Below are 22,480 nucleotides of genomic sequence, written 5' to 3'. Positions count from 1 at the left end.
AATGTGGTCATGAATTTCAAGTGGATTCATGAGAGTTGTTTATATTTTTTTCCAGTCATATTCACAGTCATTTTTTTCCCAGTCACATTGCACATGTGCAAGTGTACAGGTGACAGAGCAATGACTTCAGGTAGGGCTGTGGTTTTGCCCTGCAAATACAAAAATAGAAAGCAACAAGAGAATTGAGGATGTACACAAGAGTGGCTCTGATTGACCATGGAATTGAAACTGAGTAAAGAAGAAAAAATAATAATATCAAGGATATAGGAATTGTGACATAGTGACAGAATCAACGGATTGGAGGTTTTGGTGAGTTGGAAGAGTTGTCTGAATTGGGATGTAAAGTTAAAAGAACTTTCTATTCACCCCACTTTCTCTGTGCTGCTGTTTCTCTAACATATTTGCAGCAAAACTTTTTGAAAGAGTTAATTACAGTATATTCACCATCCAGATTCTATTTAAACTTACTCTAATCAGCTTTTCATATACTGTACCACAATTGCTCTTGAAAATGTGAACAATGTCGCCCCCACATTGCTAAATTCAAACAGATCCATTCACAATCATTCCACCCAGCCTTAGCACACTCCCCTGACAGCTACTCCCCACTGGGAGCTTACTTACTCTCTTCACTTGGCTTCCAGGTTCCACCCTCCCGGATTCCCTGCTACTGTACTAGCCTCTACTTCTCAGTCCACCTGGCTGTTCCCAATCTCTCAACGCTCAGAAATTTATCCTTTTTCTTCTTTTTCCCATCTACTCTCAACTATTTGATGATATCATCTCCTGGCTGAGGACATAATCTACGTGCTCAGGATCCCAAATTGATATACATATCACAGATTCACTTCAGAGTTCCAGAGTCATTACCTAGTTGCCCACTGAACTTGTCCACTTAGATTTCTAATAGAATCCTTAAATGCCACAGGTCCAGATCTCCTCTTCTTGCCTCTCAAACTCACTCCATTCACAGTCTCATCTGTCTCAACTTGATTTTCTCAGATGCTCAGTCCAAAATCTTCAAGTCATTTTTGCTCTTCTTATTTCACTCACATGCCCCAGCTCATCTATCAGGGTAGTCTGTTTCTTACACCCTCAAAATATATCCAGTCAGTTCTCACGAACATTATTAACTACCACTTCCCTGGTCTGAAACATCATCACCTCTGACCTGGATTAGAGCCTCCTTAGTGGACTTTCTGCTTCTATCCTTGTGCCTTCCTCAATGTCTATTTTCAATACAGCAGGCAGAATCATATTTTAAAAACAGGTCATGCCACTCCTTTGACTTCCTCTAGTGGCTTCCCATATTACTCAGAGTAAAAGCCAAAAATAATGTAGCCCCCTCTACCTCTGCTTTGTCTCCTAGATTTCTCTTGGTGGGAACATGTAGCGCAGGTTCTAGCTTCAGGGTCTTTGCAGCACCTGCCTCCTCTATATGAAAAGCCCTCCCAGACTCCTCAAGGCCTACTTCTCTAACACTTTGAGTCTTCGTTCAATTTACCTTCTCAGGAAGATCTATCCTGACTACAATGTTTAAAATGGCAACACTGCCTCCCACTCAGACTTTCCAATCCCTTTATTTTGTGCTATAATTTTCTATAGGACTTATTACCTATTATAACCTCATATAATTTATAAGAATGTGTGTGTGTGTGGGGGAGACTTTTGACAGTTTTGTGCCAAATGTGTATCAAATTTCAAGAAAAATATCTATGACATAGTAAGTGTTCAATAAATATTGTTGAAGAAAGAAAATATTTTCTCTGAAAAATTTAGCCATGTAACTAAATAGCAATTGAATAATAATAATAAAAGCTAGAGAAACAACTAGTTTTCTTCTCAATTATTTAAAGAGGTGGCTCAAATCCATTCAGTAGTTTACCTTTATTCTATTCAAGAATTTACAGGCAATTGGTTCTTTAATAAATTTAATGAAATAAATGTTCACTTATTCTGAACTTAAAACCTTCAGATTATGAGAATAACATACTGCCTATTGTGCTAAGGAGGCAATTCAGTTATTCTTAAAATACTTACTTTGACTTCTCTCCATGTTTAAAAAAGATACAAGATATAAACATCATAAAACAATGATAAGCAATTGCTTTTGATGTAGCATATATTTAAATAAATGTATATGAAGTAATTAGCTTGGAAAATACTTCTTCATAGCTTTTGATCTGCAGATAATGTTCTGAGAACATAACACATATATTACAAGAAAAGAAGTAAATATAGACTGAAGCCTTAAACATTAAAAAATTCTCAATAACAACTGGTCAAAACAATAAATCCAAGAACTTATTTTTTAGCATTACTTGATCCCTAGAAGGTCATTTGACCATAATTCTAGCTCTGGATTTCTATGCTCAGTGTGCAATTTTATGCCTTCCTTCACTTTGTAATATGTTTCTGACTCTCATGAGCTTACCTCCTGGTGAGCTCAGCTAGGTTTTGGAGAAAAATAGTCATAGCTCCGTAACCGGGTTCATGTACCAGTCTTGACGACCCTTCATCTGCGCCTCCACATCTCCTTGACCTTACTGCACATAGTGTATTGAAATTACCTATTTTCAGATTTGTCTTCCACTCTCCAAGACTTTCTTCTAAATTGTGGTCTTTATCATGGCAGAGACTAAGTATTATTCATCTTTTAATGTATTTCATCATAAACATTTGCTAGGAACTAAGAAAATGTATGTTGGAGTTTGTATGAAAATAATTTACCATACGATTCCTGTGACTAATAAAACCAAACTTCCCAAGCATTATTCATATTATATAGAAGACTAAGAAGCTGAGGTGGGAGGATTACTTGAGGCCAGGAATTCAAGACCAGCCTAGGTAACATTTTGAGACCTCATCTCTACAAAAAAATATTTAAAAATTAGCCAGGCCTGGTGGTGCGTGCCTGTAGTCCTGGCAACTTGGGAGGCTGAGGCAGGAGGATCACTTGAACTAGGAGCTCAAGGCTGCAGAGAGCTATGATCATGCCACTGCACTTCTGGGCAACAAAGTGAGACCCTGTATCAAAACAACAACAGCAAAAAAGAACCGAATCAGTGGTTGTGTATAAGACAATATTTATAAGTGCCAGAAAACAAACTTCAAATTTCAATCATTTTGTTGAGGTTGTGACTCTGGCTTTAGTTCAAAGAGTCATCTCTTTTCAGAAAAGAAGCAAGGGTGTACACCTAATACATTTCTTTCATGAAGGGCATTATTTAACCACTTCAAGTTCCTGCAAAGCATGTTTTATGAACTTCTATCTCAGGGAGACAGATCTCAAGTCTTTCCATTGTTCTGGGCAAGTGTTGCTACTTGATACCCTAGCTAGCCATACATCTTTTAAACTCCTCCTTTTTGTAATATCTCATTTTTCATTCCTTACAGTGTTTTAGCATAGATAATTTCAATTTTAGCTATCTTTTTCAGAGAAATTCAATTTTTAAAAAACATTCTTACAGTAAAGTTAACTATGGAATCTCATTTTATGTATTTTTAAATAATTTTTCATTTTTCTTATAATAATATACATTAAGCATTCTTTTGGATACTATGCATGATGATTTTAAGCATTACTCTTCTAATCAACCATAGCTAATTGTAAATATTGTAAATTCATCAGCACATATAAGTCAGTGATTTCTTCCCATGTACATTTTCCTGCTTTTGTTTCATGTTCAATTGTTTCTGTTATTACAGTTCCTAATTATTTTCAATAGGTACTTAGAGTCCTAAAATCTACATAATTCCTCATCCTCAATACATTATTTTGCCAGTTACTATTCACCTTGTCTTTACACCATTAATAAATGCACATAAAATTGATCCTCATACTCATCCCTGTGAGAATACTATCATTAACCTCTTTCTAATATGAACACAGTGTATCTCACCACTCATCAGCTGGTGTGGCTTTTAAAGATGATGTATTTAAAAAGGCAAAATGAAGTGTAAGATGATCAATCAATCAAAAGCATTCAACTGACACTTATATACCTACACACTGTTGGAAATTAGGAGGGCATAAAAGTAGGTTATACACCCTTGTTCTCTGAAAATTTAGCATCTCGTTTGGAAACAGCTGGAGCTCAATATTAAGATACAAAATAATTGCTAGGTTGTAATTAGCAATTCCAGTTTTAACAGCATTGCTGTTTTAATATAGCAATTTGTTATTTAATACAGCAATAACAGCTTTAAATAATAAAGGATAATAGTTAATAATTGGGCAGATAAAGTTGGGCTCTCAGATGCATTTTCCTTAAAGATCTTATAGTACATAAAAACGAGGTTGTTACTCCACACAAGGAAAGCAGAATGAACAAAAGCACACAGGCAAAGAGAGTCAGGTCTTTAGGAGGATGGTAGAAAGACCAAGCACCCTTCTAGTGAGCAACCATGGAAGATCAATGGGATAAACAAGATGAGGTCATTGAATTCATTTATTGATTCTTTTAATTCAGTAAGTTCACTTTGAGCTCCTACAGTGTTTTGTTAAGGCATCAAAAAGCAATATAGAAGTGAATACGGCAGATTTTCTGCCTAAGAAAGCAGCACACAACTCTATATGTGGGGGTATATAGAACCAAAATGCTAATGGTAGCTTGGTATAATCATAGTATAACAGCCTTGAATGACTTTTAAAAGATTTGGACTAGACATGGAATTACTGAATTGCCACTTAATGTTTTTTTACAAGGGATCTTAGATTTTTCTTTACAAATTTTCTTACGTTTCTTTTTTTGTTGTTGTTGTTTTCTATTTCCTGATTTTTATTACGCTTGAACATAATAAAAAGTAATTACAAAGTAGATATCTTCTCCTATAGTCTGTCTTATAAAATGTTGCCAGGTGAATTATCCTAAAACATAACACTTATCCATAGAACTCCTCTGCTACAAATACTTTTTGACAAGAGAGACTCTGAACATGTTGGCCATGATTTCAAGGTTTCACTATATTTCAATTTCAGCTGATTTTATCGTCCATTATTCCTTCACTTTACTCTATTTTTTGATCAAAGTACCTTACCTGCTGTTTTCTTAGCAAAACTTCCTACTCTATGATTTTTCACATAATATGTTTCCATCTAGGATGCACATCCTCTCCCAATTGTCACTTACATGAATTCCCAGTTTCCCTTGACTCAGCTTAATGGCTCTTCTACATGCCTTAGCTGGAAATAATGTTTCAATGTTCTGAATTCCACTTTCTCCATCACATAGCTGGCATTTGTAATTCCTTATATTGGTATTGCATGTATTGTCTCCACATTATATTATAAATTTACAGAAGTGGTCACAGATCCTTAGAGTTTTCAGAGTGGAAGGAGTAGGATATATTGACTATACCCAGGATTAAATATATGTTGAATAAGGTTATTGGATGCATAAACAATCAATCAAGATGATGCTTAAAGAATATGAGTAACGAAGAAATACATAAATGCCGGCTGGGTTGTTTGGTTGCCTGGCAGGCTGATAGGGCAAAATGTCCAGGTATTTGAAAAGGGAGACGAGAATTTGAGAAATGTGTGTTTCTAGCAATGCTGCTAACTTCTAGGCCCATCAGGATGCTATTTAAATATAGAGACAAGTAAAACTTGAAAGACTAAGATGTCTGAGCCAAATTAAAAGGAGTCTCAACAGACTGGAACTGTGACATACTAATAAGGTGAGGAAACAAAGTATTAAAGTTAAATTCAGTGTGTGTGTGTGCATCTGTGTGTGTCTGTGTGTGCCTGTGCATGTAGGTTTGATTTTGCTACATCTCAGTGAAAAGTTGGCATGTGAGCAGAATAATTTGACTCATAATAATGTACCCTCGATCTCTGTGTTCATGTGGACTACATAATGAACTCAGCAATTTCCTCTTCCTCTCTCTATAAAGGTAATTTCTAGTAAGATTAAGTAATTAATGTAGATGAGGGTTTTGAGAACTAGAACTAATCATGTTTTCTGCAAGGAATTCATCCCAAGGCTAAACAGATTCAAATCATGACTCTAGTCATTCATGATAATCATAGAAAATTCCAGATTTTTAATTGAGTAGGATAAACAGGAAGATGCTCTAACTCTCCAACCTCCCAACTACCTGTCCTAAGCATACTTTGTAGCCAACATATTTAATTGCAGGAAAACTACATCCCCGTGGCATTTATGCTTAATTTGTGTTCTTCCAACTGGATAAATTTGAATTTTTACTCTTCAGCTGCATGACTTCAGGCAACTTTTTAAATCTCTCTGGGTTTCATTTAACTCACATGTAACGGGGATAATTAATAATACTTACTTCATGCAGGTTGGGGAAGGATTATCAGGAAGGGTGCCTTGGCATAGTGACAAAATTTCAAGTGCTCAAAATTCTTTTCTTCTTCTTCTTTCCCCAACCACCCATATGAACAACGAAAGTCAGAGGCAAGTGAAATAATATCAAATTTCTAGCAAAACTCTGAATGTGTGTTGCAGTTTTTCCTCTTAGAAAATATCAGATATACACAATCTAATTTTTATGATTTTAAGGTTGAAATTTTTATGTTTTTCTGAGTTGTTCAATTTCACATAATTACTGAGAAATCCATAGCTAGCAAAACGAAGCCTTCGCTCACGTGTTTTCATTCTCCTCTAGCTAGGGATACTCAGACAAGTGGTCTCTTTATACTCAACAGAAAATATTTTGAAGACAGTATTTTGTTTTTCTGAGGTTCCAAAAAATCATTGATTACCTGAATTTGTCTTCATTGAGTATCCTTATATAATCTGTACATATCTGCTAAAGAGTTGAATAATTCTAAATGCTAAGCTAATATATATTCACAGTGGTTGGTAATTTTAAAATGTTTTGCAGATTAATTGAAGATTTTTACCCTGAAATTTCTCAATGTCTTAAGTCTTCGTGGCTATAAAATATCATATTTGGCCAAAGTTTTCAGGGATGGTAGTGATAATCAAGTAAATACATCAGGTAATTTTACAGCGGTTTTCCCCATAAGTATAGTGAGATCAATGTCTTGGAAAAAAGGAAGCTCCTCCCAAAGACATTTTTCCTCTATTTGTAAAACATGTAAAAAAAAGTGGTTTATTGGACAATTATTTTGTAGTTCAATAAATATATATGTAATTCAATAAATATATATATAGTGCAATAAATATATAATAAAAATTAACGTGGATATTTATTGGGTTACATTACACAAAAACCATAAATAAGAAAATTTAAAATGAACCTAAATATCATTGCTCAGGAAAACTTGTCAAAATAAAAACAGAATATGAGGCATTCCTTAGTTATAAAATTTAAGTAGCACAGAAAAGTGTAACATGAAAAGGATACCTCCATCCATCCTCCTTATCCCAAAGTTCCCTATCTCAAAGGTAACAATTATTCTTATCCCTCTGGAATACATTTGAGTAAGAAGTGGATTTATTTGTAGATACAATTCTCTTATTTACACAAAATACACATTGAACAGCCTTTCAATTCCAGTAACCAGTATGTCCCAGTTTTTCAATTTGATAGATTTCGAAGCCCACAAAGTATTACCATGTTGGAAAACATGGATGCACCTTCAGTTTAGAGAGATAAAAAGGTAAGATTAGGAAGTCAATCAGTTTGCAGGAAATAGCAGTTTCCTCTCAATAAGAGATCACTGATTTTACCCCACCCTAGAATAAAACTAGTTGCTACATTTGGGAACCCGAGAAAAACTGCTCTCATGCAATTTGTTTTAAGAATTGAGGCCTATACTTAGCAGAAAAAAATGCCTCTTTACAAGAATCATTTTTTCCTGTACAGTTAATACAGTTAGAATATACTGTGGTGAATTAATTCCAAAAAAGTTTTGCTGATTTTCCCAGGCTGAGTTAAAATGTATTTCCTTAAGGAAGTCCTCTTCTTCCTCCCTTTTATGTACACTCCTCCATATGCCCATGATATTTGGCTTCTTGTGGAACTTATACTTTGCCCAGTTAAGAATCCGGTCTATATGAGCTCAAACACACAATGAAGTTTCATGTTTTTGGTATATGTGTTAAATAGTTGCAGACTAAATATGAATCTGTTAGTTGTGATTGTGAAATTCTAGATGATTCCTGATTGTATAGAGCCTCCATGATATGCATTTCAAATGGCTTTAATATTTATTGGTTGAATTAAATTAAGTTGAAAGACTACAAGTAGCAGCTATCAACTGATGATATTTCAAAGGAGAATGTTTAACAATAATCTGTAGTTACACAATTTTACTGAAACCTCACAGTCTGCTAAGCCCCTCTCATGGTCCTGCTCCCTATTTGGCTTCTTTGTCCTTAGTTTCTCTCTCTCTGCCCCTATGTACTCTGTCCTACCCTTTCTCTCTTTATTTATCTATTTCCTATGTCTTTCCCATTTCTCCTGTTTCTCTTTTCTTTTCTTCCAACTACAGTTTTTCTCTCTTATGAAATTTCATACACACACAGACATACACACACACACACACACACACACACACACACACACCAGTTTTATATATTTAATCTTTCCTTACCGAGATGATGACGTAGGCTCAGTAATTTGTCTTTGCACACGTGCATGTTTAATTAAATGTTCTTTTAAAGCAGTTTGGACTTCTGCTGGGATATCAGGGGATGTGTGGCTGATTTTTATTGCAGGCTCAATAGCTTTTACGGCTGGCTTTTCATTTTCCTTAATTTCTTTTTTCTCTTCAGTCTCAAAAACTTCAGTAGGAGCACTTGAAATGCTCTGTGGAAGGGTAGTGACGTTGGAAGTCACAGGTTTGCTTTTCCAGCATGGCCAACACAGCTTCCAGAAGACAAAAAGTGAGACAACCAACAAGGCCAGTCCACAAAAGCTGACAACGACTGCTAACAGGCTGACCGAAATATCTGGAAAAATTATAATGTAAAAATGATTAATTAATATTGTACATTAAAAAGCAGAAATGAAAAGAAAATTTTACATCATAATTGTTATTATTTCCTGATTTAGAGTTTCAAAAACTCAATTTTAATTTATCTTTGTAGGAAGAAAAAGTTAATAATCATTCCTGGAAATTCTCAAAGGAGGTAATTGAAAAGTTCCACCCCGGTAAAAATTCTAATTATATACAGGAAAATTATGATGTGTGCATATTTCCAAGTACACTATGATGGGTCCAAGATTTTGCAAACTCCATTGATTCTTTCTGATAATTTTGTATTATTTTTGTTCCTAATTTCTCTGAATTTCTTGAGTTCTAAATTAATCAATGAATTGTGCTCTGGTCTGAATTTTTGTATCATCCCCAAAATTCATATGCTGACATCCTAATCCCCAAGGCCATGGTATTAGGAGGTGGGACCTCTAGGGAGGACATTAGGTAGAGAGGGAAGTCTTCATGAGTAGGATTAGTGTCCTTATAAAGTAGGCTAAGGGAGCTCTTCTGCCCTTCCACCATGTGAGGACATAGCAAGAAGGTGTCATCTATGAACCAGGAAATGGGCCCACAGGACTAGTGCAGGCATTCTCCATGGGGACTTGACCCTGTACATTTTGCAATATAGAGAAGGATAAAATTTTCGTTTCTTGAAGATGTCAAACTTTTTCCTCAAAGAAGGGGAAATTGATATATCATTTCTTAAGGATGGGGATTGGTCAAGATTCCATCATAATTACAATCTTGTAGCTCCTTGCATCCAGAGACATAAGGCATGGGGGAAAGGGAATTCCGCTTAATAAAAAACAGTGCAAGAAGTTAGATTAAGTAGAATTTTATCCTGAAAAATAAAACTAAAATTATGTAAGCAAGCTTATTGTCTTTTATTTATGTTTTGCATTGCTTGCCATAGCAATTATGACTAATCATTAATAGTATTAAAAATGAAATCAAGTGCTTAATGCATTCTTCGTGACATATTTTTCCCCCAATAGCAAGCCTTGTTTAACAAAATAAAAAAAACCTATCAAAAGATTGAGTGAGGATCTACGAAAATTTATAAAGTCAACAACAATTTTTAAAGACATTTTCATATTTGTGATTCATTTAACTATGACATGGAGTACACATTTAATTCAAAGAAAAATGAGTGGTCCCAGAAACATTTTAAATCCAGGTGTTGAAATGAAAATATGCATTTCAGAACTAACATTTTGGCTAAGAAGAAGACAGAAGTGAAGGCAAGACTGGAAGAGGAAATACTAGTTAATAGATTACAACAGCTATCCTTGTGAGAGACTGTAGTGGTTCTGAACCAGGGTTGCTGAAATGGGAAAGAAAAGATCCCAGAGAAAATCAAAGCCCTAGTGAAGGAGCGTGAAGATTAAAAAGGACAAGAATGTGACTCACTGGGATGATGAAGTAAGGAACACAATGATTTCAATTTTCGTTGTATTGAGTTTGAAGTACTTACAGTCATGCAAGTAGAAATTTTGAGTAGGCTATTGGTCATGCATAAATGCAAGTTAAATAAATTGCAACTAATTTAACTTCCTTAAGTAGTGGGATCTGAATCCATAGAAGATAAATGTTCTTTAACAGAATTCTGAGTACACCAATATTTAAAGAAAAAGAGTTTTAAGGAACAAGAAACCTGTACAGAAGAATGGGGAAAAGGAGAAAGAAAGATTTGGAAAAAAATCAGGTCATTCGGTTTTCACAGAAGCTAGGAGAATATTTTAAGAAATGATAGTGTAGATCATTAAAATAAGTTCAATTAAAACAAGAGTTGAGAAGTGACCATTAACTTTAACAAGTATATGTTTAGTGAATTCAATGAGACCAGTGAAGCAGACGTTGTGTTAACCGGATTACTGTGGATTAAGAAATGACTGGCGGCAGGGTGTGGTGGCTCACGCCTGTAATCCCAGCACTTTGGGAGGCCGAGACGGGCGGATCACGAGGTCAGGAGATCGAGACCATCCTGGGTACCGCGCTGAAATCCCGATTCTACCAAAAACACAAAAAATTAGCCGGGCAAGGTGGCAGGCGCCTGTAGTCCCACCTACTCGGGGGGCTGAGGCTACTCGGGAGGCTGAGGCAGGAGAATGGCGTGAACCTGGAGGGCGGAGCTTGCAGTGAGGCGAGATTGTGCCACTGCTCTCCAGCCTGGGCCACAGAGCAAACTTCGTCTCAAAAAAAAAAAAAAAAAAAAAGGAAGTGACTGGCATTGCGGCAGTGGACTCTGTGAGAATAGATAATTCCTTCAAGAAATTATACCTAGGAAAGGAGGAGAGAGAGGGAGCAATAACTACAGCAGCACATGGAGTTCATGACGGTGTTTTTATTCCGATGTGCAATACCTCAGCATGCTTCAGAATAATGAGAAGAAATCAGTGGACATGAAAGGATCGGCAATTAAGCAGAATAACTAACAGTTAAGTCCCATAAAAGGTGACAATGGATGAGGTCTGAAGCAAAGATCAAAGAATTGGATTGCTTATTTCTTTGTAAGAAAGAGAATTGTTCTGGATGCCATTAAGGTTGTAGGTCTGGAGGCAGGAAGTCAAGTGAATTCTTGTTTATAACTAGTATTTTTCTCTCCAAAGGAGGAGTTAGGGTTAACTGCCAATTATGTTGGAATATTTGGGAATAGTTTGGGATATCTGAAGAGTGTGACAACAATTTGAAATAGGAACTATAGAGAATAGGGAAAAATTGAATAGGAAAACATCAGATGCCTGGTCAGAATATACATTTCTTTTGAAATTAGAGACTAATAAAGTGATGCTAGTCTGCCTGGTTTTAAAATCTTCTAAACATTCAGCAGCTTTGGTGTAGGGGCAGAGAGACAAATAAATTCATCCATGGATGAGGTTTTTGATTTGTTTGTTTTTCCAGAAGAGTGTGATAGACCACAAGGGAGAGAGTATATTGGACAGATAAAATGATGCATCATAAGTATGATGCCATATTTATTGAAAGAAAATTCAGAGATAAATAGGAAAGTTAATAGACTGGAGTTTCTAAATGAGAAAGATGAACTCATAGGAGATTTTGGTTGGGGATTGAAATATTTGGATTTACAATGCTATGGTAGTATCGTTCACCGTAATGACAAGGGTTTGAGTATGATCATAAAATAAAAGAGGTAAGGTAGACTAGAGAAGATCACTGGAGGAAGGTGGCCAATCACCAGGAGGCCAGGGAGATGAATATGAATGTCCTGGCTTTTCTATATGGACTTTCAAGTTACCCATTCCAATGGGCAAACTTGATGACTACGCTCTCTAGCTCTAATTTTCACTGTCTCCAGATAATTCAAAAGAATCCATTACATAACATTCATCCTATTATATCTGGAAAGATTAAGAGTTAATGAAATATACAGCAATTAGATTAGGCTCTGAGATAATTAGGTTTAAAATTGCTCAGACTCTGGTTTGATTACATACATATGCATAAACATTATTCTGCCACTGTCTGTCCATATGTCTGTCGGTCTATCTGACTATGTATCTCTAACTAATTTTAGTTAGAAACATTTTACTCTTTTATCATGTCTTAATATCCCAAAATAAAGTGACACAGTTAGGAAAAACTGAGAAAAAGATCACTGTCATCAGAAAATATAGGGAACTTTTAAAATGCGAATTCCTCAGAAACTTTTAGTATAGCAGAACTTTGCTAAAGTCTGTATAACCAGGCCATAACATTTGCATGATCTTGTTCACTGAGACTTAAAAATACTTCTGGGTCCAATTACCTACTACCCATGCAGCTAACTATGATCATGCAGAAAAGTACAGGCCAAGTGTCCTGTTCTCAAATCCAATTACCACTGCTTGAATTGATACTCTTCTCTGTGCCTCTCTGTATCTTTTAAAAAATTTTAAATTTCTAGTTCATTTTTAACTTTTCAAAATGTACAAAAATGTGATTTCCAGTCATTAATCAGAAATTAATGTAATTTAGTTCATCGATATTCCAAGTCTTTTGTTTCTTTCCTGCTCCCTGTTGTTGCCTGACCACAATACATGTTTGCTTATGGCACCATTTCACAGAGAAAGAGGGGCAATAAAACTCAAATCAGCAACTTTCAGTCAAAGATGAAGTTTTGGGATTATCTCTGAAGTTAATTTATTTATACTATACATCTGATATTACCATTATAATAACTAGGGCATGCTTCTGATTTCTGTAACAAGGGACCAAATTAATAGTGACTGAAACAAGATAGTTTATTTCTCTTTCATATGAAACGAGACTGTCCCAGCATAAACAGGCCACAGCAGATTTATCAACTCCAAGGTGCCTGGAATTCTGGTTTGTTTTACATTTTTGCTCTGCTATTAAAAGGTCTTTGCTTCTCTTTAACGTCCAAAATGGCAAGGTACTATGTCCATATTTCAGGCAGCTGGATGGAAGAAGATGGAAAAAGGGAAGGCTATGTCAATATTTCAGGCAGCTAGATGGGAGAAGAAGATGGAAAAAGAGAAGGTGAAGGTATGTCATTTCATTTTAAAAGTACACTGCTAACTTCCCAAGGGTCAGGACTTAGTCATGAGGCTATACCAAACTGGAAGGAGACGGAAAAACGTTCTTTTAAAATGTTTTATGCTGCTATATTCTTAAAAAAAAATAAGAGATCCTATTGTTGTGAAGTAGAAGCAGGAGATGAATATTGGGAAGCAACTAGTAGTCGCTTTCTCATCTATAAATCTAATACATAATATAATCAATCACCAACAATCCTTGCATGTTGCCTCCTATAATGCTCATTTTAAATGTATTGATCTTTGCCTTTCTCTTGAATTTCAATAAATGATAAAAATTATATTACTACTATATTTAATCCATTATCAAATAAATACTTTAATACATTTTGCATTTTTGAAATAAGGATGTTATCTTAGTGTTGATGGCTTGTCACAATAGCTAATAGCCAGGCAATAATTGTGTCATAATTTTCATTATTTGTGTATGTGCTAAAGCAAAAACATCAGCATCAAAATTCATAGAAATCTAAGTGGCTTGTAAGAGAATACTGGAGAAAATACTGAAGCATATCCTTTAACCTTACAAGTCAAATTTTTGGAAATGTGTGGTGAAGGTGGTGAGTCAGATGTATTTAGAAATACTGATAACATCCCACATATTTGCACAGTTAGCTTTAGAGCACAGTACCATTGGCCTGTATATCTTTTATGAATTCTTTTAAGAAAAAAATGTATCATTAACACTTTTTATGGCATAGAATATGAAATGTATGGAAAAGCAAGGGCATCATTAATTCTGAATCAAAAAGCCGTTCAGAAGAATCAGACTCAGAATTTTAGTTTTAAAATCATTTTTAACCTATGTATTTATTTTATGTTTTCCTTCTATATTTGTGCCAGAGTGATATAAGATTTCTTTAAAAGTTTAATTAAGTTTTAAAAGAGGTTATTTCTACATATAAAATAAAAATCCCATGTGATTAAAAAGCATTGTGCCATAGTTTATTTGGCAACATTCTCTTTCCTTTCTTGGTGCCACATAAAATAATGGCGCATCTTATAATAAAGGCATCTCCGATTTGATAAAACATGGTACCAAATATGGTATTCAAATATCTAAATTTATTAAAAAGCTTTACATATGCTCATAATTGAGTAAATTATTTATAATTTGTGACTGCATATTACTCATATATTTACATTAACTTGAACATCACACAGAGCATCACATACATTTAATTGATGGCACTAGTACATTTAACGCTTGGCACAGTGGCTTTCACATAGTAAGTGCTCAATAAATATTGCTTGAATAAAAGCATAATGCTAAAACCACTTCTCAGGTACATTGACAGGTCATATTGTAACAGATTAGAAATGATAGGCTTCTGAATATTGTTTTGTCCATTAGTCCTATAAATTCATGACTACTAAAACATCACTAAGGGAATAAAATTAATAAATACTGAAGAGAAAACAATAGTCCTTTTTAATTAAGACAATTTTGTGGTATGGACAAATTGACATTGACAAGGTTTTAAAAATTGACTTATGTTTTCTAGTCGTCAATGGAATAATAAATTAGATACTAGATCTCAACATACATCAAGGTCCATCTAAGTAAAAAAAAGGTCATTAATATCGGTTCATTTCTATTCTCCTTAAGATGATTCCCGCCTTCTGGCTCCAAGGCCATTACAGCACAATTCCATAAAGAAACAAAGGTGTTAAAGACTTTTATTAATTTCTGGTAATAAACCCATAAGAGCTTCCACTTTTTTCCCTTGATAGTCTAAGTGAGGCATGTTGATGTCAGCTCTTATAGCTTCAGTGACTACTTAGGATGTATTTAACATTATGAAGAAGAAGAAAATTACCCTATAAAATAATACAAGACGCCTTTTCTTTAGTCAGGAACTCTGTTTGTAAGCTTGGTCAGTGTTAGGTGTTCCACCAACAGAGCAAACTGGCATTGTGCAAGTTAGACGAAAGACCTACAATAGTAACACTCCTTATCTGAACGTTCAGTTTCTTTGATACGTTCATACTAATGCTCTGAGATCTTTTAGTGGGTGACTCTCAGCTCTTTTTCCTTGACATATTTTGTCTCCAATGCCTCACAGTACTGAATTTTTAACAGTATACACTGTTGATTACTTAACTTGACCAAAATATGGTAGGAAAATACAGTACACAAGATTTTAATGAATTATTTTTTTCTAATTACAAATTAACAAAAACAATGTAACTGGTAATTTAATATCTGTTTTCACTACAGATTTATTTATAAACATATGAAAGGAACTATATTTGGGATTATATGAGTTCAAAGTTGTGCATTTCAAACACACTAAAAATCTTTTATGTGATTTTACAGTTGACACAAATCAATTATATTTGGCCAAGAATATGTAAACACCTACTCGTACACTGAAGTACACATGTGTGCATATAGTCAAGTTAAGAAAAATGAAAAACACTGCTCGTTATATTTGGGTGACAGAAAATCTAATAGAAAGGTTTGGGATTTGGGTCATAATTGCACACTAAGAAATTTTATTGGCCAGTAATTATAGCCACTAATATAATAATAATAAGAGCTTATCTTCACAGACATTTTTTCCAATGCCCTTCAGCACCAAGGATGCCCCCAGAATTTCCTCTTCCTATTCCTACTCTTCATTAAACCTAGGTTAAAATCTAAGAAGCCCTGGTTTCTTAGCCTATCTCCAACACTAACTAGTTGTGATTTGAAGGGAAGTTAAATTTCTTTGCCTTGGTTTTCACATCTGCAAAATGATGATTCCCACTTTCAAGTGGAATGATTAACAGTAATCTGAATAATGAGATGGTTACTTTTCCCCTGTCACTTTCTACTTAGCACACTAACAATGCTTTCCTTTTACTGCCATACATGAATATATTGAACAGAGATTCTAGAACTTGTAGACCCAGTGCTTTATGCAATACTTACAAATTTGCCATGGAATTATAGCTCCACCTGAACACACTCTGAAGAAAGTCAATGGATACCTATATCAAGTTCAGTTGCTTTTCATGAGTATGTTGCTCACTGAATTGTAGCTTTTAAATGTTTCAAATGCTCTAATTTCTGCTGTTATCATAAACTAAATATTCTGTATGTCTACATGGCATATTAGACACTGGTGACACAAAAATACAGATGTATACAATTTAGTTGCAGAAGGGATTTGGAGGTTATTAAGACAGACTCATTATTTTACAAATAATAAATTTGAAGCTTCTTGATAATAAATCCCAAGATTCATTCATTCATTTAAAAAATATTAATTGGGCTGGGCGCGGTGGCTCATGCCTGTAATCTCAGCACTTTGGGACGCCGAGGTGGGTGGATCACCTGAGGTTGGGAGTTCGAGACCAGCCTGGCCAATATGGAGAAAACCCCCGTCTCTACTAAAAATACAAAATTAGCTGGGTGTGGTGGCACATGCCTGTAATCCCAGCTACTCGGGAGGCTGAGGCAGGAGAATCGCTTGAACTTGGGAGACTGAGGTTGTGATGAGCAGAGATCCTGCCATTGCACTCCAGCCTAGGCAACAACAGTGAAACTCTGTCTTAAAAAAAAAATAAAAATAATAAGCAAATAAATAAACAAATAAAGTACCTAGTATGAACCACAGATTTTTCTAGGCACGGAGGATAAAATAATTAACAAGCCCCTGCCCTCAAAGAGCTGGCATGCTATTGACTCAATGTGTACATCGTTAGTGGAATAAAACGTAGATCGGGAAGAATATAATCATGTGTTCAAAATAGAAATGATTTTAATTGACATTGGAAATTACATTAAACATTTATGGTAATGATTGTCTTCTGTCGGAATTTTGTATTTAAAAAAGCTTGTAAATGAATGCAGATGCATCTCAAACAATTACCAATTTTTTTCAGAAAACCAAAATTACAGTAATGACTAAGTTTATTTTAAATGTGATTTGAACTTGGTGTACAAAATCACTCATAAGAATTAGATGTCAGAGACTCATAGTTCACAGAAAAAGGAAATACAGCTTTTAATTTGTCACAAAGGAAAAAGAAAAGGTTAAAGCAAAAAGAAATTCCTGCCAATACTGCTAATATACTGGGAATTAAGAAGAATAAATGTTTGCTGAGACCTCCTTGGTTTTGAAGATAGGTCTCCATTTCTGTTTGAAGTAAATTAGACCAAGCATAAGGTATATTGATGATCATGTGACAATGAGGCTAGACATAGTAGAAGCTGGCCACTCTGCAGTGGAGTGACAATGTGGAGGAAGGAAAAATACCCTCTTATATATCCTCCTTCAAATGGGCCTATCATTTTGAATTCACTGTAGCTCTATTAATCTTTTACAGACCTACAAATCTCAAGGAAAAAATTCTGCTGATAATATGTTTGTAAATTGGAATTCTTTATACAATCACTAGGATGTGTAAAACTCTGTTATGGTGATTAAAAAACGGTAACTCAATTAATTGGGTAGTCATTTGGTTTGTCCCTCTACTAATTTTAAACCTTTATCGTAGACCCACTACGCCTTGATCTTAGAGGGAAATTATGATGTAATTCTTAACATTTTACTTAACTATCCCTTTTCTTATCAGGTAAGTACTTTAATAAAATTATTTGCCATATACCTACTTATTATCCCTACCTCTAAGAAACGGAAGAACACAGGTATGAATTTAAAAGAATTTGTATAAATTTTTATTTTAGAATTTTTAGTCCCAAATTAAAATTGTGTAAACATGCAAAATTAGAACAGGAATAAATTAAATGCTTACGAGAATCTTTAAATTAAGGTTAGATCTATACAATTGTGATGTGAGCTCAAGTGACTGAGCTTAAGTGGGCTTGATTAGCTGTGATTTATGAGGTGTGTCTTTTAAGCAACATAGGTTCCTTGAAATTGATAAGCATTTGAGCAGCAACTAAAGAGTAACCAGACATTAAGCTAAATCCAGTTTAAAAACGATTATATATATTCAGTCACAGTATGTCTGAAAAATAACTTTTGAGCCCAATATATTGCTTTGTATTTTCCCTAAGCATTCTAATATTAAATCATCTTGTGCACTGAGATGAATTTAGTGGGTGATATATTTATTTGGGGAGAGGGAGAGAATCTGTGGTAAAAAGACTCAACATATCTGATATTCTAACAATTGCACATGGTGAACTTTCTAGAATATTAGTAATGCTGGCACATATAATGACTCTGATAAACTACGCCAAAAGAGTAAATGTACCTGTGTTGGCATCTTTAGTGTAAGTCTTCACCAATTTCATTAAAGTATGAGATTGGTCATATTGCAATCATACTGTGATTGTGAAATCCTCAATGGCAACAATACTGCTGCTGCTTCTGCTACTGCTGATATGGTAAAAAGAATGGTGATGCTTGCACTTCACTGGCATTTACAAAACCAGTAAGATAATATCTTACTTATATACGTGATTTGTAACTCCCTTCATGTAGAATGCCTTTAACTGGAATTACCTGAATTTCTCTCCCTCTATCTCTATGTGAAGGAATTAAAAATATACACAGTTTTGGAGCTTGTAATTATTACTGTAATGTTAGAACAACTAATACCATCCGGGCAGTGCTGATTAACTTTCAAAGTAAATAAGCACTGTGCCATTCAACATTGTTGACGTCTTCCTACCAAAAATGCCCTTCTCATTAAACAATGAGTAGAAGGATCACTGGAAGTGCTTTATTTAGGAACCTATAATAACAAGCATGAGAGCACAAAGTTATAAGAAAATCTACTTTGAAGAACAGTGTGACGCTGAGTGGCTAAGAAATAGAATTAAATACTTGGCAAACAATCTTTAAATCCACTTTATAGATCTCTATTAACTTTGTCTATTTGTAGATTAAAGTATTTTACTTCTAACTGTTGCTTAGATTCGCAAATGAAAAATGTATAGCAATCTTGTCTTTATACGTCATACACAACCTAGTAGAATATCTTTCCTAGTAATAGCCATTAAATATGTGTGTTCCTATATTAAATCGAATACCCCTCTTGTATATATTATGTAGCCTATTTTTCCTCCTAAGGGGAGGAAAATATTCTCGCAATTGTTTTAGGCTAATTTTCTCACTTTTTATTCCCAAGGGGAAAAGTTCAAAAGGAATTCAGACTACAATTACTTCTTGTGGTGATTAGGAAAAACTGAGAACCATTTCTACAATTCATATACTGTATTTTATCTGAAACTGATATAGTTGTGCATTTTGGACAGATTTAGAAGCTAGGATTTGGTTTCTAATTTTCACATATTTTCCTCAAAACTAGCCAATCTGAGACCCAGGCAATCCCTATTTGGTGTGTGATCACAAAAGGGCAGGAAAGAGGAAAATCAGTAGTTTTATTCACAGCATCAACTGTTCAATTACCAAAGCACAGTCTTCAAACTTAAATACTCTCATTTCGTCCAGCGTAGCCTCTTCTCTCAGTGTTACCTTTAGCACGTGTGTCACTAAAGACGTTTCAGAAAAGCTTACCTAATATCACCACAGAAGACTCTGAGGTCACACTATTCTGGTCTTTACCTCATACTTAGCACGACAAAGAATACAACATGCCCACCAGTGCCTTCCGCTGAGTTTCATACACTCCTAGGAATTTAACACCTACTGAACGAATGGAAATGATTATCAGTTGTGTTTATACACTGACAAAATTTTAAAGTTTTCCGCTCCAGGGTCCAAACAGGGGCATCTCTTCAAGCTCTGCCAAGTGCAGACAGAGGCCCCTTGGCTCGCGTTGCCGTGGATCAGAATTCCAAATCCTGCAGCTACTCATGTGAACGATGGAACGTAAAAGCTAAACTAAACCCATTCCCGCTCCCCGCTTGGCTTTGACGCAGGGGTAGTGGTGGTGGGGATTCACTAAATGTGCCCAGCTTTGCTCCCTCCCAGCACGCAGGGCTCCATGTTGTCCTGCTCCACCCCGAGCCTGGCTGTTCAGCTCTTGTTGCCCTGACTACCTTCAACGCTTAAAATTCCGCCAGGAGATCAAAATGACAGGAAAAGCCAAGGGAAAGAACCTAGAGAAGGAATGGCAACCTTCCAGCCGAAAATCCCGAAAGCAGTGGTTTTTGACTCCTAGTGCAACAAGTGACCCTCCCAAGCGGCTCTCGAAACCACGCACGCAGCCCGCAACTCAGGGATCCACCTCGCGTGCGCCCGAGCAGCACAGCAGGCTGGACACACCAACCTTTTCCCCAGTCGTGACCCAAACAGTGACTCGGATTCGATCCTTTCCACCCCCAAGCCTTGAGGAAAATCCACTTGAGACTTTTTTCCATCTCCAGATTTCCGACAGTCAATATCCTCCTCCATCCAGCCCATTTCCTAGTTTCCTGAAGGGTAGGGAGGACGTCTGTGACTTGGATGTGTGAGAGCGTGCGTGTGCTAGGGATTTTAAACGTTTCTCCTCTCTTCCACTTCTTCGATATGTGCTCTGAGCTTTAGGTGTCGTCTCACAAATGGGATCAATAATCCCTACTGTTTTACCAACTTTGTCAAGAAACCCTAGAAAATCATATATATTAAAAGGGCTTTAGAAATTGTCAAGTACCCGAAAGGTTGCAGCCGCGAGTTACCTCGGAGGCCAAGGCAGCCACCTCTGCAACGGAGTTCTGCGTCCAAGCATAGATTGTCCGTCCCGCCTGGCCCCCGTCAGAAAGGCCGGGACCAGAGGCTGGTGAACGAGCGAGAGCAGCCCCAGTCCCACAGGTGAGCCGCCCCCACAAGCAGCCGAGCCGGGAGCCTTCCCGGCGCAGTCACCGCCCGCACTCACCTCTCCACTCCGGGAGCGAGATGGGAGGCGTGGGAGAGCGCCGAGAGGCGCGGCGAGCCTGGGAGCGGGAGACGGCGCCGGGAGGCGGGAAGCGGACCAGAGAATGGGAGAAGCCCTGCAGGGGGACAGGAGGAAACAGAACCCAAACGCCCCACCCTCGAAGTCGCCAGGAGCTGAGCGAAGGAGGGAGCGAGGTAGGAAAGCGCGGTGCCCCAAATATGCCCCGGGAGCGGCGCGGGAGGCGCAGAACCCCGGAGCTTGCAGCCGAGCGCGCGGGGTCCCAGTGGAGCGCGAGGAGGCGAGCGGAGCCCTCCCGGTTACCTGTGCTGCCTCCGCCCTGGCTGCCCCTGTCCCGAGGGAAGATGCCCAAGCACTTCTCCCATTCCACTTGGCCCGCGAAGCACAGCTCGGTGACGATGTGCAGCGCCTTCTGGCACAGACTGTTCACTCCGTCCTCCTTGTGGAAACTCATCGTTTGGCTTTTCTTTCGTTTTCTCTTTTTTTCCCCAGTTAGCCGCCTTTTCTTCTTCCCGCACCTCCAGACTAACCCCTCGGGCGTCCTAAGCCATAGTCCGCCTGCGGTGACTTTAGCTGGAGAGCGCGCAGCTGAGACCCGGCAACTCTTAGGAGCCCCACGTTGGTCCCATAGCGGGAGCCGAGGGCGCAGGGGAAGAAGAGGCGCGCGAGGAGGCTGCGGCTGCGGCTGCGGCGTGGTTTGCGCCAACTCTCCCGCTGCGCGAGCAAGCCGAGGCGAGCTGGAACTAGAGACCCGGCATGGAGCGCTGAGGGGAGGGGGGAGCCGTAAAAAAGCCAAAGCCCTCGACTCGCAAGCACGCCCCCCTCCTCTCCCCAGCACACTGGTGTTTCTGGCGGGTGCCTGGCGGCGACGCGTCCAATAGCAGCCCGGCGCGGGCGCGGGGTGACTGGAGGCAGAGCGCACAGATCCAGCTCCCCGCGTCCTCTGGAGAACGGACTCGCGAGGGAGGGCTGGCGGCCCGGCGCCCCTGCCGAGGCCGGGGATGCTCATCGTTGCCCAGAGCTGGCCCAAGGAGCCCTCTCCGTTTTCCCAATACTTTTCCCTGCATCAGTGCAGCCATCCCCGCCGCCTTTGTCTCTCCAACTTTTCCACGCATGTATTCTACTTTTTGTGCTATCTGCTTCTGCCCTTCTGGAAAAGTCATCCCAATCGAAGAAAAACTGAAAAAGTTAATTTAAAACAATGAAT

At 37.3% G+C, this 22,480-nt stretch overlaps 1 protein-coding gene across 1 annotated transcript in view; it reads right to left on the bottom strand.

The window, feature by feature from the left end:
- Positions 1-22,029, bottom strand: part of SYT10 (synaptotagmin X) — a 70,633-nt gene extending 48,604 nt beyond the window's left edge. The window contains exons 1-2 of the mRNA XM_011926214.1: positions 21,577-22,029; positions 8,534-8,891 (exon numbers count right to left, since the gene is read on the bottom strand). Of these exons, the coding sequence (XP_011781604.1) occupies positions 8,534-8,891; positions 21,577-21,727 (509 nt within the window). The 5' untranslated portion in view covers positions 21,728-22,029. The remainder of the gene's footprint in view (positions 1-8,533; positions 8,892-21,576) is intronic.
- Between the last annotated feature and the right edge of the window lie 451 nt (positions 22,030-22,480).

This window comes from Colobus angolensis, unplaced genomic scaffold, assembly GCF_000951035.1.
Source record: "Colobus angolensis palliatus isolate OR3802 unplaced genomic scaffold, Cang.pa_1.0 Scaffold670, whole genome shotgun sequence".
In the NCBI taxonomy this organism is placed as follows: Eukaryota; Metazoa; Chordata; class Mammalia; order Primates; family Cercopithecidae; genus Colobus; species Colobus angolensis.
The sequence above is the reverse complement of the archived record's forward strand: the minus strand, read 5'-3'. Positions and strand labels throughout refer to the sequence as shown.